The following is an 18,329-nucleotide window of genomic DNA, read 5'->3' as shown; positions in this document are numbered from 1 at the left end:
AAGTATTACGGTAAGATTATCGAGAACTAAATATTTTACGAGATATTTTATTTTTTATATCAAAATATGTCAGATTAAAATATAAAATAACTCAAAAAGTACTTAATGAAAAAATACTTTATTATAGTGTTTTGGAAAGCTCTCGACATTAGTTATAAGAATATGCAATGAAAAATGTGGGTTTCCATTTAAGAAATTGAAAGTGACCTTCATGTGACCTTCAAATAACTATCCAAGGTCACATCAATGGCACCATCTTATGTCCCCCTTCGATCCAAACAACTTTTGTCTGGAACGTTTTTCCGTATCTTCCATATTTTTCGAGATATTTGACTGGCTCTTTTAAAATGGACCACCCTGTATATATATTATTAATAAAGATAAAGTTCAGTAAACCTATTCCGTATTTTCTAACGCATAACGTTTTAATGATATTATTAGATAAAAATAATTGAAATTTGAGACCAATATGGGTCTTGTAGAAAATTTATTTTTTCTGGAACATCAAAATTATTATTATAATTAGTTAATTAATTTGTAACGATACCGTTACTAACGGCCTAGCGGGCCGATCCACCGCGCGCTGTTTTGAGGCTCGGCGCCTATGGCGCCCCTAAACTTCCACACCCGTGTCTCGGCCCCACCGTGGGTCCGCCCCACCACGCGCCGACTCGCGTAAGTGGAAGGCCGGCCGCCGGTATATAAGGCGCTCCGGCGAGCGTAGCGTTACCTAAGCCCGCACTGTATATACCGCGCATTATAATTGTAGAGCCTTATTACGATTTCCGTCAGTAGAGTCGACTCCACCTGTACGCACGGCCTTCAGACTACACAAGCGCGCCAGCCCTTCTAAGGGTAGGCCGCAGAAAGTGCCGACGCCCCGTCCTTCTAAGGATAAGGTAGTCAGGCCGTTGGAACTACGAACGAAGGCCACGCGACCCCCGTAGCATTTAAGATCTGTTCTGTTCCGCTTAGAATAACCATAGTTGCTTGCATGCGAACCTCGCGAACGCAGAACACGTCCGCATAAGCCACGCTCGCTTCCCGAGCTCCCGCGCACCAGCCACGCGCGAAACTCTGTACGCACCGCTCCCGCATGTTGCATTGTACTTACCCAGCAAACACAGAATATAACTGCTATATAACGTGGGAATAACATGTAATGTAACGGTTGTTATACCTAAATTTATATTGGGATTATATAACTATCTCTTATTTAAGCAATATAACACCAGAATATAACTGCTATGTAACATGGGAGTAATATGTAATGTAACTGAGTAACAGAGTAACGTCAAAAGACGACATAATGACGTCTATTTTTGGTCTATAATGTCGGCGACTAATAATTGACGCTTAAAAGACCTCATTTCTTAGACTAGCCAAAGACGTAATTTTGAAAACGTCCTATGATCGTCCAAATAAAGTCCTCTTGTAACTAATATTCTCAGTGAGCATTATTGAGAGGATGAGCTCTTTAAGAGGATTTTTTAAAGACTTAATTAAATTTTCTTAGAAATTATATCAATAAGTTATCTTTTTGTAAGATATCTTTCACAAGATTTATATTACATATACGTCTATGTTATATGCTGTGGTTTGCTGGGAATTGTTTAAACCGCTTATACCGAGGTAAAGTAAGTTGGAGTTTCCCCCTTCTCCCGAATCCTGGCACCGGCGAGTCTTGATCCGCGGCGTACGGGAAAGTGAACCGTTACAAATTATAATTAATTATAATTAATAAATTTTCTGAATCATCAAAATTAAATAATTAAAAATTCTTGATGTGCATTCTAAATATATTTGTCAAGATTTGCATGAATAAACTAATATATATATATATATATGTGTGTGTGTGTGTGTGTGTGTGTGTTGTTGTATAATATATAGAAATAATATCATTTTTCATTCATTTTTTTTATTACGTTGTTTACATAATTTTTAGTTTGCATATATACACATTTTTTCGTAACATTTTATTTATAATAAGCTTTCACCACAATTACGCAATAGAACGATCACAGATCACACTCTATATAGTCTTACCAAAATCTTCTAAAGAAAATAATTTATATAATATACCTCTATAATATATTAATCACGCTACAAAATATATCCTCACGCAAAATTCCACGATGAGAATGTTACATATACTCTTTATCCTTATTCTTCTTATATTGTTCTCGCAGAAAATATATAATTTATGTATCAATATTATAATCGCTACAAAATATTACTTTTCCACTATTTCATCGTTTTTCTTATGGAAGAAAATAATTTACACATTAATATCGGGCATGCTACAAAATATACTCAACTTCCGAATGAATCTGGTAAAACCTTTAGACTCTATAGATAGTGAAACCAGATGATAGTTACACGGAGGCCTTTCGATATCAGAGGAAAATTGCAAAACTATCACTGGTCCGTCTTCACGAAAAAGTCATACAATATATGAAATACGTACGTCGCCTATAAAAGAATGTTATTTTATTTATTTAAAAATAAATAGAGTTTCGATTGTGTATGTGCTCTTTTTCTCATTTTTATACAACGCTTCTATAATTTAATCTCGATAGAATCATCGGCACTTGGACCCGCGATAATGACGCTATTATTGGCAGTAATGTCCGTTTGCAATCGTTGATGGTTCTCGTGCTTCTTCATCGTGTAATTGTTAGTCTTCTTGCCAGTCAACATCATTAGATCCGAATGTATTCTGAAGTGTAATCTAGACTCTAATAAGTAGCCCGTGTAATTTTTCCTAGAATTTAAATACAATTTTAATTCAATTGGTTTCTCGTAAAAACCGACAAATTAATTATACAAAATCATATCATACAATAACATATAATAGGAGATCTAGACTTACTTAGCATCTTCTAAAAAACCTATAGCCAACTGAGTATCGCCCTGATTTTGAGCCAATAAAGCTAATTCTACGGTAGCATAGGGAAATAAGTACGTGTCCTCCTTGACTGATTTCTCCAATTGTAAAACGCGTCGCAGACACTCCTCCGACTGCAAAGGATGCTGCATTTGTCGCAGACAAGCGCCTTTCAACAGCAACAAAAGCGCTTTGTTGTCCGCATAGTATTCATTTTTCCTGTGTACACAAGATGTTACATATATTAAAAAAGAGATGTAATTAACAAACCTCCTCATAGTTTTTACATTTTTATTTAAGATGATCAAATTCATTTAAAATAATCGCTATTTTTATATCTAACATTTTTTTCCATTTTCTTTTCAAGTTGCTTATTATGTTCATATATTATAATTCGAATTGTGAAAAAAAACTCACGAGGCTGTTTTGAGTTCTCTCTCCGTCTCCTCTATCGTTTTGAATATATTCAATATCAAATCTTGCCGCTTGCCTATTATCCTGAACAGATTCCATACATACATAAGCTCAAATATGGGCAAGATTAGATTTTTCTTTTGCGCGAAATAACGCTCCGTCCTCTTGATCACAAACTTCTCCATTGGCAGCGACTTGCCGGCAATGCGCTGCTTGTAAGTTGGTACCTGTATCATCAAGCTGTCGATCAGTTGTTTCTCCTCGCTTCCGGTCGGCGGTTTCTGCATGAGCAAAATCGCAGCCTTTTGGTACAGGTAGATAGTGCGCGACCAATTAGACTCGTTCGCCAGCATCGTGGCATACATAATCGCCTTATTCCATTGTTGCATAGAGCAGTGCGCCCACATCAATTCCCAATAACAGAGATGATGAAACTGCGACCATACATTTTGACTTTTCCACGATTTGATATACCAGTCTATGCACTCTTCGAAGTTGCCCCGCGTGAGCTCTAATCTTCCCTTGAAGAACAGGAACCATACACCATTCGGATAAAGGCTCAGTTCCTGCTGCAACACTTGCTCGCACCATTCTAGATCGCCGTCCGAGTGACTCAGTACGAAAGTAACGATTAGATTGTAAGACAACAAAGTCATAACGCATAAGATTTGTCGCAGACCTCTCCTCTCATTATAACCCGCTTTTAATTCCGCTAGACCATACGTCTGTAAATGATAATTGAGTTAATAAATAAAATTGCACCACATATCATTTATGAATGTTTTTAATTACCTTATCGCCGGAGAATCCGATAAATTCTAATAACTTAATAACTCGCGCCGGTAGCAACGATATCATCTGGAATGAGACAGAATTTTAAAAATGTATATTTACGATAATATATACATATATTTATGGCAAAGGTAAAACTATACACATATGTACCAGGTTGAATGTACCAATACCCATACGAACGCCACTTTCGAAATGCACTTTGTGAGTATCGTCTCCCCATTTGCGATTGTTCAAGATCGTCATGCATTCCCTGCACACAAAAAGATAATCATGAAAAATTCTGAAGAGATTGAATGTCAGGTGTAATGTAACTTATTTACTTGTATGACAGAAAACATGTACGAATTTTCAATCCCGCCTTGACAAAGCTGACCAGAGTCTCATCTTCTACAAACGTGAGCATCGATTTTAAAAGGAGCGACTCGGCATAACAGAGTTCCGCATGCACTTCCTCTGTAAAATTAATTCTCAGTTATTCCTTTCATGCACTACTGTGTTTTAGATACACGAAAGCCGTATGATATGACTACATCCGAGTTAATTTACGGGACTGCGTCTTCTGAAGTTAATATTAATATTAATTCTTAATTAATTTCTCTAGTTATAATTAAAAATTTCGAATTTTATAATACGCGATCATTTTTAATAACACTATTGGTAACAAAAAAAACTCGTAAAAAACTAATAGCAAAAATTATATTAATATTTTAATTTTATTACACTTGCTCACGATTAAAAGACTAACAGTCGCATGTTATATATATATCAGCTGATAAATGTATTTATGTTCTTGTCATTAAAGTTCTTGTCTTAAAGAAGTTTATTATTCAAATTACTTGTTATTGGAAGAGTTGTATCAATAAAGTTAATGATATATTATATTCTTGATATTCATTAATCATTATAAGGGATCAAGGGTCTTGACGCATGCTGCATTATATATGCACAAATACAACACACGTTACCGTTCGTGTAAGCATCGTAGTTGACCCTCTTCACTATTTTTCCGATATTCTGCGTGATAGTGGTGTGTTTTCGGTGTTTGGAACATACGCTCATGCATTGCTTCAATATCTCCGACGCCTTCTCGATATGTTTCTACGTATTGCACACGATATATTGTTAAAGAAAGAATTTCCCGCGATTCTCTAAGTTGGATAAATAAAAAAAGTGCTCAAAGCGTAACGGAAGGAACGTAATAAATATAATCAGTACTTGTTCAAACGTAAGAATTGCTTCTAAAAATGCGAACACGCTAGTCCCCAGAGAGTGATACATGCTGGTGTCCGCCCATGGCTCTAAAATTTTCCTCGCCTGATCGAAGTCATTGTTGAAAAAACAATGAATCGCTCTTTTTGCCTCCATTATCGCTGTATTCAAATCCATAGAAGTGAGTCTGAAGCAAGAAAAGCTATTTATGTCTAAAGTACAAAAAGTCTCTAAAGTACAAAAGATGCATTTACGTAGCATAATAAAATGCAAATGTGTATATATACGCACTGTGGTAATGATTCCTGAGCATCTTGAAACTGAAAAAAACATAAGATACATATATATAAGAATACAAACAATTACGTAAAGAGCAAATATAAAAATATACATATTATTGTATATTTTGTCAACCTACCTCATCATCACCTTCAATGTCTGACATTTTTGCTTTGTGTTAGGCAACTGGTTCTGCAAAAACAATATAAATAATTTTATAAAAGTAGCTTATATTTTAATATATATCTTCTTATTTATATAATCTCTACGCATTAAATTATATATTAAAAGTTATTGAGCTGCAGAAAAATAATTTACAATCGACTCGACTCAAGCTTAGACTTCGCGATCCTATTGATAATATAATCGTTTGTAGCTATAAGCAAATTTCTTTCGTATGCGGAAGAACTTTTCTGCAAACGCAGCACTTAGTGTAATATTTTATATTACTTTGACGTAAACGGATTATTTTGGCGTAGAGTGACTAATGCAAAAAAATTATATCTGATAAGTAATCTGGTGAGTAAAAATAATAATTAATAAAAATAACGATTGTGATAGATCATAAAGAAAATATCGGATATATCAAATTCTTACATCACAATCGCAATCGTGCAAACTTAAGCAAGCATTCTTTAAATAAACACTATTACACATCTTTCTCTGGTATCTTTTATATTTTATATATACAAGGTGATTCAAAACAACCTTCTGTCCTTACAATGTCATATACTTGACTTTTAAAATATTTTTTTTATTTTTAATGTAACATAAAATATTTTAAAATAATTTTAATCTAAAATATTATTTGTCCGAGATCATTTAAAATAAATCTCGTATTGTATCTATTTGGTTTGTATTTGTTGTTACAAAAATTGTTATACTTGTAGTAACAAGCCTTTAAAAGAATTTAAAAAATCAAACTTTTTTATTTTTATTCCAGCATGATCATGGGATATAATGGAATAAATATTTTAACTTTCTCATTTCCTGCTATTCTCTCTTCAATTTTATTTATTAACTCCACTTTGCTGTGGATGGGTTGCGAAGCCGTTTAAATGCCGGGAGCAAGAAACTCGTAGCAAAACACGAATAAATGTAACAAGGGAACGAAAGGGGAAGTTGTCTTTTGAATTTTTCTTATATAAAATCTTCTACGCATCAAAATCATCATTTTTCGAAAACAATAAAATAAACTTTTTATAGATAAAAATGTTCTGTATAATAAATTATTTTATATTTTCTCTTTATTCGAAAAAAATATGTGATTTTTTAAAAATCGAAAAGCTTTTCCGCATAAAAGTGTACGCATACCAGTTTACGAAACAAACCCGATTTCGCTTGTTTGTTTACAAGTAAGAAGTCTTCCAAGCAAATACACACACAATCACGGATATGTCGCACGCGATAATATCATGAGTTTTAAATTCAAATCGGGAGATTTCTTTTTCGTGAAAAGCCGATTCTCTGCGAGAGAGACAGAGAGAGAGAGAAACTGCGACGGACACGGATTGAAAAGCACGAGCAGTGATTTCAGTGCCAAGGAAAGTAGACTGCCAGGAAGAAAGTATAAAAGGCTAGAAGAGACCTACATTTCCTAAATCCGCGCCAGGAGGGGGATGGAGAAAGCGCGCGTGCGCGCTCGCGAAATTCCCGTGTGATTCTGCGCGATGCGCATGTCGTTTGTAAAGCGACCGGCAAATTTACAAATGTATTCGCGAAATATTCACCAACTGTCTTTTATCTACGATTTCTAAAGTACACTTTACGATACGATTCAAAGGAGTTAGTTCCTCAAGCTTTGGTGTGATAAGATTACAAATGTGCATCTTTCTAAAGCGTATTATACAGAATGAAAAATAAATCGCACGATTAATAATGTATATTTTGCGAAAAATTGAATTCCTAAATTTACTTATGTATTAGCAATAATTACATTTCTGTGTTCAAATAATTATTAAAATTAAAATATAATATATATAATATATATATATTCATAATTTAATACAAAAGATTCAAAAATAAATTTTTTTCAGTTTTGTGCATCATAAGAAATGACAACAATTTGATTGATCATACAGATTCTCTTATAAAGAATATAGCAAAAAAATAAAGTCTTGAAAAATTTTAATCTTATCTCTCAGAAGATTAGAAAGTTGATTTTTCATAATAGTATTTTTCGTAAGAAATTTTTGACAATTCCTTTTTCTTACTTCTGTCTCTCGTGCAAAGTATTTTAGTGCTAATTACTGCAATTAGCCTTATTGTTAGAAAAAAAGTGTCAAGTCATATTGCAATTTGTTATGTATATATTCCATGATAAAAGAAAATATCTTAAATAGTTAATGAAAATGAAACGTATTTCCATGTACAGTTCAAATAAAATAATATACACGTAGCAGAGAAAATATATTATTTCGCGCAATATTATTTTCGGGCAACGAATATTAAATCGTTAAAAAGTAAATTCGGCGACGTTACGTTAATTAATCTACATCAAAATATTACAAAATATCACGAGATAACACATATTAAACGATGCATAGCTAAGGATGATAACACTCTCACATATTCTTAGATCTTTTTGCATATTCGACGATCGTATAACGCGATTTTATTTCTCGACGAAATAAACGCGTATAGAAACGCGCGTAATGACTGCAGATCAATCTTCATCAATAATTCATTTGTAAATAGAGCGCAATGCGTGCCTCGTTAAAATACTGGGAGAGTCAGTCGTTAGATACAGGTGGACGCGTCTACGATCGATCGTCGCTGTAGAACACGCTAGGCAAAATGTATATCAGTAGTAAATCCTTTCGTTCTGCGATCCTGCGTGGTGAATGTCATCAGAGGATTGCTATGCACACGCAATGCGTTTTCGATCGAACACAAGGCTGTCGCGCAGACACCGCGAAAACGCGCGACAGATTCAACGATTTTACAGTCGCGACCCACGCGCGAGAAAGCTCGGCGTGAACTGACGTAAACGGCGAACGCGATTCCATGCTCACCTCACCCTTATAATCTACCGGCGTGAAGCCGGGCGATTACCGAGTAGCGCCGAAAAATGCCGAGCGGCGACGAGCGCGACGACCGATCGCGAGACAGAGAGAGAGCACAGCTCACGTCGGCGGCTCTCACGTGATTCGCATTTTCGTGAATAACAAAAGATCCTGTGCGAGCATCAGGATCGCGTAATAATGGGAGCTTTCCAACAAGAAAACAGATAAACACAAGCTCACGCAATTGGCTATTAAATAAAGAATTTTTAAAGACCCTAAAATTTTTTATTTGACAGCTAATCATATGATATTGTGTTTGTGTTTTTTGCTGGAAAAATATTATGGAGATTTCATAGCATCGTTAGATTAGATCAGATTATATTAGAAGAAAAATAATAATGTTTTTTTTTAATTTCTTTTCTCGCCCAAAATCAGTTTTTAAATATATGTAAAAGCTGATATTTATCGAATATGGAACTAAAAACTAGTTTTTCGTTTGTGATTAACCTTTAAGATACTTTTGTTGTCAACAATATAATTTTTTTCGAATCTACAGAACATCTCTGCAATTAATTCGAATATATTTTTTTTTGTCGGAAAATATTTCATCATGTAATATATTTTTTCGCGAAAATGTAATTTTCAGCGATGAAAATTTGAGGAAAAAGGAGTCAAACTAATCAAAGAATAAAAATAAAATGTTCGATTTTTGTCAAAATATATTAAATATGTGAGGCATATATAAAGTATAATAATGTAAATAATCAAAATGTTTAACTTTATGTATCTTTCATGTATATTCACATTTTTTTTATTAAGATGCGGATATATATATTTCTGCCGTTTATATAATGTTCCATTATGAATATTTATGAATGACAAATGTTTTTTTTCAATAAATTATCTCGCAAGTTGCTTTCACAACATCAGATTGTATTGATTTATGCATATAGGTATATATAATTATTTCAAGTATAAAAAACTAAGATAATAACGGAAAATCAGTCGGGAAGTAATCTGTCATTGACGAGGATATCAAGATGGGACTTTATCTCTGATATTCTATGATTAGTCAAACGCATTTAGGTAGAATTATATAAACATATGTTAACAATCCAGGTAGCAAAAATAGTCTTTTTGACATCATTTTGACCTAATTTGACGTCAAAATAACGTCAAAATGGCTACTTTTGCTACCTGGGAATGACATATTTATTTTAAACTAATTCATTGCTAATATTAAAAATAGCTCCAAGAATAAATAATGTTTTTTTTAAATTTCTTTTCTCGCCCAAAATCAGTTTTTAAATATATGTAAAAGCTGATATTTATCGAATATGGAACTAAAAACTAGTTTTTCGTTTGTGATTAACCTTTAAGATACTTTTGTTGTCAACAATATAATTTTTTTCGAATCTACAGAACATCTCTGCAATTAATTCGAATTCTTCGTTACGAGATACATAATATAAAAAGATAACCCATATTTTTCGCTTCTTTGATAAAAATATCTTATCTTCTGATCTAATAAATTTTCTTACATTAAATTAACCATATCTGACTTTTCTTCGATAAAATTTTATAATATTCTTCGAAAGAAAATATTTACTTTTTTTGAGTACATGGATAATGAGTATTTCTAAAATTTGTGACAAGTCTATTTTATGACCATTATTAAGAAAATATTCTTTGTTAAAGATAACTGTTACTTAAAAGAAGTAAAGTAAACTGAGTAATCATTTTATTTAGCAATAGAATAATATTTTTCTGTATGTATGTATTAAGTAAAAAGAAAGATTGATGCCGAAGACAGGTATCTCGACTGATTCTTTTATGCAACGATAAATTTGCATGTTATACAATGATTTATAATTCTAAACAGAAAGACATTTAAGACATACGGATTATATTTATTATAATTCTTTCTGTTGTAAAAAAAAAAAAATAAAACAGAATTTCGATTAAAGTCCCTGCGCTTATGAAATTAAGTCTATCGATTTGATAAATAAAACTATAAAATGTTACACAAATGAGCATTAAGTTTTTGCTAAAAATAATATATAAAAAAAGCTTTTTATATATATAATTGATGTTTAGAAAATTCACTTAAACTTATAATCGGACTTCAAACGGAGAGAACATATGATTTTGACTGGACGAGATTGAATTACGTAACACGGTGTATAATCTGTTTCGTATACTGTATATAATTAAATTTAAATACATAAATCTGTTTAAAAAGGTACAGTACATTTACAAAACATTAATAAATAATTGCAGTTTGGACAACGCAATTTTGAATATGCCAGTGTTATAATTATATTGTTTTGCTCCTTTAATATCCTGGTTGTTTTTGCATTTTAAATGTTTGTTAAATCATGCAATATATAAACTGTCACGAATTTTCATGAAATTCTCGAGAAAGAAAATTAAGAATTAAGATAAATAGTTTTTTTTATTATAGTTATTTTATGTAATCACATATTATAGTAGGAGCTTCTCTTTCGAATCGTTATTCGCAGAAATCTCAGAGTTGACTGTGGCCTTGAACAAGAATGGAATTCTCACGATATACAACTTGATATATATATATGTGTGTGTATGTGTGTGTAATAATTATATTATTATTACTTGACACGAAATGTACACGTGCTATCTGTATTAAACTAAATTTCGCTTAAAGATATGATTCACATGAGGAAAAGCAATATTGTAATATGAATATATAAAACCCATATATATCATACAAATATATCTCTTAATCAGCAATTTAAAACTCGTTGCAATCTCGAATCTTACGTTTGATTTTCATCAAACTGAGATCATTTCTATATTTACTCGTAATATTATTATAGCATACAATGCGTGAGAAAGAGACAAAAGAGACAAAGAGTGTAAACAGACTGACACACGTTCCTTATAACTTCATCCTTCGTATTTTCTCACAATTAGCTCCTATTTTTTCTTCTTCTCCTTCTCCAACTCTCTAAAGTATATATATATGTCTATTTAATTTTACGCGTAAAAAAGTCTAACAAGAGATGTATAATGTATCGCGATTATATGAGAGAACCGAGATAGCGAATCGCGGTAGCAGCGCTCGCGTCAGACGTCAGATGGTCATACGTCAAAATTGCTTGCTCGACAGTTCGACGCGACGAGGGGAAAGTCACCGATCGTGGCTCCGAAGGGCGTTTTCGGTGCGTCCTCTAAAGAGGCGCGCGAGAGAGACGCGGTAATCGCGCGTCAAGATCGCGATCTATCGTGACGACGAAGAGAGAGAGAAAAAAAAAGATCACGCTTCGACGACGACGTCATCGTCGCGGCGTACGAGATACCGATTGACACATCGAGAGAAACTCCGATTGGGCCGTAAACTGGACTCCGCTTTGATTCTCGCGGGAGATCGAGGAGGTTTAATCACTCGTCTAACGAAAGATGTAGGCATCCTCTCTTTCTCATCTTCTAACGACCACGGTTTCTCTCGCCACCGTCGAGCTGACGCAACTTACGCAACATAACCTTCTCGGCCGCAAAACAGTCAACGACAGATTTCCGCTGCGTAGACGTCTGTATTTCTGTCCGCCCGCAAAGTGCGTTTGTGTGTAATTTAATTATAGGAATAGAGCCATGGCACGTCAGAGCATTGTCGCGTGTTGGAATTGTACGATATTATTGTCGTGTGCCGAGTTCCCGGAAAATCATATGTTACGATTATACGTTTGTTATTTTGAAGAGTCCGCAGTTTTTTCCATTATATTCTTCCTTCCTCGGCCTTTTATTGTTGTTTAGGCATTGCTCGTGACATTACGCGTGCTATCATATCAGTCATATGTTCAATCTGATAAGAATGTGTAGTCTAATATTTGACAATTCTATAAATTTCATATTTTTTATCGAATATAAGATTCAAGCGTAATAATAATCCAGTTTCTGCTGGAATACTAGTTATTACAATTTATAACATAATTTTCTATTATTTTTCTTGATTATACATCTCTTTGTGATGTGTACCATGACAATGTTGGTTACAATATAATACTGTAAAGAAAAAGAAAAATTTTTGGTTTTTACAGATTTTCAGTGTTTGTATTTGAGGGTATGAAGAGCAACCTACACTGCAATAACTGTGTTGAAAAATTACCTGGTGCTAGTTAACTTGATTTCCGCTATGGAAAATCAAGGTTACCATCATCAAACCCTTTCAACCCATCAGTCTTTCTGGAAGAAGAATACACGCGCTGTGCCAGGAAGGTATATATTTTCTAAGATTTTATTTTCTGCGTACTTGAAATTATATATACTTATTAAGTCATTGATTAATTTATTTGAAGGCCAAGCTTGAAGCAGGACATTAGACACCATAAGTTTAATTCCACGGTGATTGGATCTAGCAATCTGATTAATATTGCTAATAGTAGTGGTAGTACAGGCGGAAGTGGAGGCTCCACTTCTTTTCAAGATTTTCAGGAGAGCGTGGACGACGCATGGGATTCGGGAGATGATGAATTTTGCACAGTTTCGGATGTGAAGATATCGAAGAAAGTTAGCCAGTCAGCAGCTCTTAGTGTTATCAACAATCACAGATCTAGCAATAAGTGTTCACAGTTGCTACAGGCAAATGCGAAAGTAGTTCAACAGGAAATTATTCCTGAAGAGAAAAAAGCGGAGGCCCTTCAGAGATTAGCTGTGCAGCCCTTACATTTACGCAATGCAAATCTGCATTTACAAGTGAATAATAGCCAGCATCCCAGTGAGAACATAGATTTGAAGTATAGCGTATCACCTCGGCACAAACCAACACAATTCCCCGGTAGACCACAACCATTGAGGCAAACAAATGCTCCCAACAAATTTTTTATACCTTCAAAGGAGCAAGGTGTGAATCCATTTGTTGCATATTCAGCAGCAATCCTTAAGACATAGGATTTACAAATCGCTTATGAATCTGTTTAGATGGTGAAAGTAAAGTGGACAAGTTTCAATTACTTTTGGATGCGTCCGTTCTGAATTTGGACGAATTGAGGCACTTGTCGTGGTCGGGCGTGCCTGCCAAATTACGTTCCGTCACTTGGAGGTTGTTGTCTGTAAGTAGCGAAGGTAAACGAGCTGTACACTATCGAGCACGGTGAGCGCTACGGCGAAGCAATAAGCGACCGTGTTCGTAACATTGTAGGAATACTTGCCAGCTAATATGGAACGTAGGCAACACGTGTTGGAGCGCAAACGGCTAGACTATTGGAATCTGGTCAAACAGTATTACGATGTCGAACGGGACGAGGGCTTTCAAGATACATATCGTCAGATTCACATCGATATCCCTAGAATGTCACCGCTCATCTCGCTATTCCAGCAGACGACAGTGCAACTGATATTTGAAAGGATATTGTACATTTGGGCAATTAGGCACCCCGCATCTGGTTATGTTCAGGTGTTTAATATCAAACCACCTATTGTATTATATTATAAAAAACTAGAACTGATTCGATCGTTGTTATAGGGTATGAATGATCTCGTGACGCCCTTCTTCTTGGTCTTTTTGCAAGAAGCGGTACCAGTGCAGGCTTGGCAGGATCTAGAAAATTATGACGTAGCGTCACTGTCGAAGGAACAGCGCGACATTATTGAGGCAGACAGCTTCTGGTGCTTGTCAAAATTCTTGGACGGTATACAGGACAATTATATATTTGCTCAATTGGGAATCCAGCACAAAGTAAATCAGTTGAAGGAACTGATACAGAGAATCGATGGTGAATATTTTGATAAAAACACAATTATATACATACTATATTAAATATTCGCATTTTTTTTTCTTTAATGCGACCGTTACTGCGTTCAGCACCGTTGCATCAACATTTACATCAGCACGGGGTGGATTATCTACAGTTCTCCTTTCGGTGGATGAACAATTTACTGACCAGAGAAATTCCGCTTCATTGTACTATTCGATTATGGGATACTTATCTGGCGGAGTCTGATAGATTCGCATCGTTTCAGCTCTATGTGTGCGCGGCCTTTCTTCTACTTTGGAGACGACATTTACTCCTGCAACCTGATTTTCAAGTAATTTATTTCTTAATTCACTTTACTATTGTATGTAATTTTATATTTAAAACTCGATCATCGCTGTACGCTTAATTGACCTAACTTTAATGATTGTAGGGGCTGATGTTAATGCTACAAAACCTGCCCACGCAAAACTGGACGGATTCGGAGATCGGCATGCTGGTAGCCGAAGCATACAAATTAAAATACGCATTCGCCGACGCGCCAAATCACCTACAAGCTCATGATACTACGGCTAGGTGACCATTTTCAGTTAACGAATTTGGGTTAATGTTATTATGAATATAGTGGCCAAACTGTGAGGGGTCGGTAATATTGTGTTAACGTGCCGGCTCTCTTCTTCCGTCTCTATCGTTGCTATGTATACTGTGACGTTCAATCTATCACGGCCATATTGAAAGTTTCCGGAGTGCGCGAAACATTCTTATGTTTTGTTTCCACATTGACTATTAAGTTTACTCGATTTACTTTGTATAAGGTTTATTCCTTTGTTACGTTGGGAGAATTTCGCGGAGAGGGAGATGTTTAGATATATTCTCCATGTTCCGCTTCGGAATAAGATATAAATGCAACTTAAGACGCGTATACATGCGCGCACAAAGAGTGTAACGCGAATCAATTGCCATTTCCCGGTTTGCATTACATTTTTATATATATATAAAAGTCTCAGACACACATTATATACAGATAATATATATAGACAAGAAAGTTTTATATATCGACCCTGTGTTTTGTGCTTTTACATAATGATTATACCACACTTCCCCTCCTTCAGAAGCCTTACATATAATTATATTTATATTCCAACAATAGTCATGAGTTTGTTTGAAAAAATATAATTATTAATACTTGAATGATATCGTGATATTATTTTATTAATATATAAATATATATGATTTTGATATTATATATATATTTTTTATATTTTGCCTCCAATATAAGACAAACTTTGGATTGGGAAGGGAGGTAAGCATATTATCCTATATTACAAAGGATATTGCAAATAAATATGATTAATACCGGCGAGTTATCTAGCATCTAATATCATCTAACTATATTTTAATTATATCTTCAATCGTCCTCTATATCGATTTGGCCATAATCAATACTATCTAATGGCGGCATCATCGAGAGCGATTCGTTGAGATTAAAAGTTTCCTGCAACATAAGGAAAAATAATTTCATTAGACATACAAATGCCTGAACGAGATATTGTAAAGATGTCTAGAGAAGACTTTGAAATCTTTCAGACGCTTTATTAAATATTTTTCGTTGCTTAAGACTTCTTGAGTTTTTGAAATTTTTGTGAACTTTGTGTACGTACACTCACGTAATCCACGTGCACGGGCATTGGGTATATACACGGCATGCATTCCATTTGCGTGACGCCGTTATTATCAGCGGTACATTCGCACAATTGGCACTTGTTTGGCTCGGCTGTAAGGGCGACTCTCTTCGCGAAAACGCTCGCGAATTTTTTAATTAAAGCCGACTTCTCGAGACGCAGTTTGTCGCCGCTGAATATCGTGCCGTTTGTCTCCAAGGACAGCGGTGTGCAGTAGCCTAGCACGTTCTTGGAAAGTTTGACCTGTCTTCGCAGATCTTTGTCGCCGGTTAGTACTCGAGCGTCCTTCTTGGTGTACGACTTGGTCGCGTCCAAGCCGTAGAAGATTTTACCGATCTTCTCCTTCTCGAATTGGAAATCGCCATCCATTAGTATGTGCAGAGTGATATCGTGTTCCAACAATACTTGGTGTAATACCGAGTACTCCAACTAAAGCAAAATGTTGAAAGATGAATTAGATTATAGAACTCAAGAAAATTATCAAATTTCATGAAATACATCTTAAGGATAGAACTTACCGTTTGATTCTCCGGCTCGCAATGCGAGCATGGCATCAATATGAAAGTCTTCGACACGCCGGCCCTGAAGACGAGCCGCGAAGCGAATCCAATCGCGGCGAAAATGTCTTGACTGCCGCTGCCTACTGGCACGTAGCTTAAATAATCGATAAAACGTGCTACGTTCTTCGTGAAGATTTGTCCGTCGAGAATGATGCTCCTGGGTCGATCGTGCACTTTGTCACCGCCGAAGATCACCAGGGACCATCGATTTTCCGTGAGACCTCGGTCATTCATCTCCTTGTCGAGCTGTGTAATTAACAACTCCATGCTGCTATTCAACTTCATATCGCGATTGCAGTTCTTTGCCTCGACGATAAACACCACGTCGGCCGATCGGGGCACTTTGTCCTCCTCCAGCCGTTTGAAACGGCCTTCGGCCACCTGACTACCGTCCATCATAGTGCATGAGGTGCACTTATCGGGTATTCTCAGATAAGTGTCGCGGAACATGCATATCTGCATGTACGACATCGCCACCGTGCATGCCTCAGCTTCGGTGAGACTGTTCAAGCACATCCTAGCGTACACAGCCGGATCGATCACGCCAAAACAGATACCGAACTCCGAGCTCTTGTTCACAAACAGATCGTCGCAGAACTCAGATATTATGCTGTCTTGATGTAGGATCTTGTTAGCATGATTCGTCGTGTCAGTGCATTCCTCATCAATAGACCAGCTGTGAGCAAAACTGCCGGTGTCCTTTAAAAACAGCTTGTTCGATCCCAGAGTGTCGTCGAATTGTTCGTTGTTCATCGTGCCGAAAAGACCGGCCGTCTTTCCGTAATACCAGCCTGACAGTTCCAAGGTACACAAATTAAACTTGAGATTACATTCCAGCCGGAATTGGTTGTGCTTGCGTTCCACCGTTACCATGTTCTCCACTTGGTAAACGTACGTCGTGCCATGGTCCAACTCGATCGGCAGCTGCAGATTCATTGTAGTGCCGGATGATTGGGAGATCAGCTTCATTGTCTGAATAATATATCGTATTTGATATTAAGATATTAGTTAAATTTATTCCGTATAATTAAAAATAATTTATTTTATAATTAGCTTAAGCTCCTTAAAGCAAGCGAGTTTTTTAATTTTGGCTTCCTCATAGAGGAAGATATATCAAAATTTGCAAAAGTTAGGACGTGTACAGACATTTCTCAAAAAATTTAAAATTTATAAAAAATGTATTCTTTCACTGATCCTCACTAAATTCAATACCAACCATCCTTTAATACTCTATTCATGTAAAAGAATTAAACCCGATATCTCAAAAATTGCGGAAATTAGAGGTTGTACAAACATTGCGTTTGATATTAAGATATTAGTTAAATTTATTCCGTATAATTAAAAATAATTTATTTTATAATTATAATGAAAATATAATTATATAATATTAAATATTTCTTACTCCCTAGATGAAATTGATTGAAATTTTGATTTGATTCTTATTATAAGATAATAATAAGTTTTACTAACATCGTTGAAGAGATCCAATTCGATAGCGCTGTTTCCGATCAATACTATGATCTGGTGAGTGATTTCTTCTGCTTGTATATTATATTTCACCAGAATCGCAAAAGTATTGTGTGCAAAATCCTTCGCTAACAAATAGGTACAATTTCCGGCAAAATCAAAGTAACGTCCATCAAAAGTGATATAATGACGAGAACCGATAATCATGGCTTGCGCTGAAATATGAATTATTATACATATTAAAAATAAATTTAGTTTTCGATTTGTTTATTAAAGTTTTATTGTAAAATTTAATCAAGGCA

General features: G+C 35.1%; 3 protein-coding genes across 6 annotated transcripts in view; 1 reads left to right on the top strand and 2 right to left on the bottom strand.

The window, feature by feature from the left end:
* Positions 1 to 1,899: 1,899 nt before the first annotated feature.
* LOC115233665 (tetratricopeptide repeat protein 39B-like) lies at positions 1,900 to 8,588 on the bottom strand. Of its 2 annotated transcripts, none has more exons than XM_029804218.1 (11): positions 6,899 to 7,476; positions 5,724 to 5,776; positions 5,597 to 5,625; positions 5,312 to 5,492; positions 5,062 to 5,194; positions 4,417 to 4,549; positions 4,247 to 4,346; positions 4,094 to 4,159; positions 3,305 to 4,026; positions 2,873 to 3,106; positions 1,900 to 2,764 (listed from the first exon to the last, which is right to left on the bottom strand). In XM_029804218.1, exons 2-11 carry the CDS (start codon positions 5,748 to 5,750, stop codon positions 2,560 to 2,562), a joined length of 1,830 nt encoding a protein of 609 aa, XP_029660078.1. In that variant the 5' UTR covers positions 5,751 to 5,776; positions 6,899 to 7,476; the 3' UTR covers positions 1,900 to 2,559. The 2 variants fall into 2 exon arrangements, with proteins under 2 accessions (XP_029660078.1, XP_029660077.1); XM_029804217.1 differs by lacking the exon at positions 6,899 to 7,476 and adding an exon at positions 8,296 to 8,588 and having other exon boundaries at positions 1,902 to 2,764.
* Positions 8,589 to 11,647: 3,059 nt separating this feature from the next.
* LOC115233655 (TBC1 domain family member 22B) lies at positions 11,648 to 15,369 on the top strand. 3 transcript variants are annotated; one of them, XM_029804204.1, is made up of 8 exons: positions 11,648 to 12,029; positions 12,666 to 12,843; positions 12,924 to 13,468; positions 13,546 to 13,676; positions 13,766 to 14,020; positions 14,090 to 14,339; positions 14,429 to 14,652; positions 14,752 to 15,369. In XM_029804204.1, the coding sequence occupies exons 2-8, from the start codon at positions 12,761 to 12,763 to the stop codon at positions 14,896 to 14,898; spliced, it is 1,635 nt and encodes a 544-aa protein (XP_029660064.1). In that variant the 5' UTR covers positions 11,648 to 12,029; positions 12,666 to 12,760; the 3' UTR covers positions 14,899 to 15,369. The 3 variants fall into 3 exon arrangements, with proteins under 3 accessions (XP_029660064.1, XP_029660063.1, XP_029660062.1); XM_029804203.1 differs by having other exon boundaries at positions 11,648 to 12,157; XM_029804202.1 differs by having other exon boundaries at positions 11,649 to 12,182.
* A 143-nt stretch (positions 15,370 to 15,512) lies between these two features.
* The window catches only part of LOC115233654 (apolipophorins), a 21,663-nt gene continuing 18,846 nt past the window's right edge, over positions 15,513 to 18,329 (bottom strand). The window contains exons 23-26 of the mRNA XM_029804201.1: positions 18,031 to 18,242; positions 16,519 to 17,532; positions 15,980 to 16,429; positions 15,513 to 15,813 (exon numbers count right to left, since the gene is read on the bottom strand). Coding sequence (XP_029660061.1) covers positions 15,727 to 15,813; positions 15,980 to 16,429; positions 16,519 to 17,532; positions 18,031 to 18,242 — 1,763 coding nt within the window. The 3' untranslated portion in view covers positions 15,513 to 15,726. The remainder of the gene's footprint in view (positions 15,814 to 15,979; positions 16,430 to 16,518; positions 17,533 to 18,030; positions 18,243 to 18,329) is intronic.

The sequence above is a fragment of the Formica exsecta genome, unplaced genomic scaffold (assembly GCF_003651465.1).
Source record: "Formica exsecta isolate Colony F162 unplaced genomic scaffold, ASM365146v1 scaffold181, whole genome shotgun sequence".
Taxonomy (NCBI): Eukaryota; Metazoa; Arthropoda; class Insecta; order Hymenoptera; family Formicidae; genus Formica; species Formica exsecta.
Note: the sequence above shows the minus strand (reverse complement) of the source record. Positions and strands in the feature narration are given on the sequence as shown.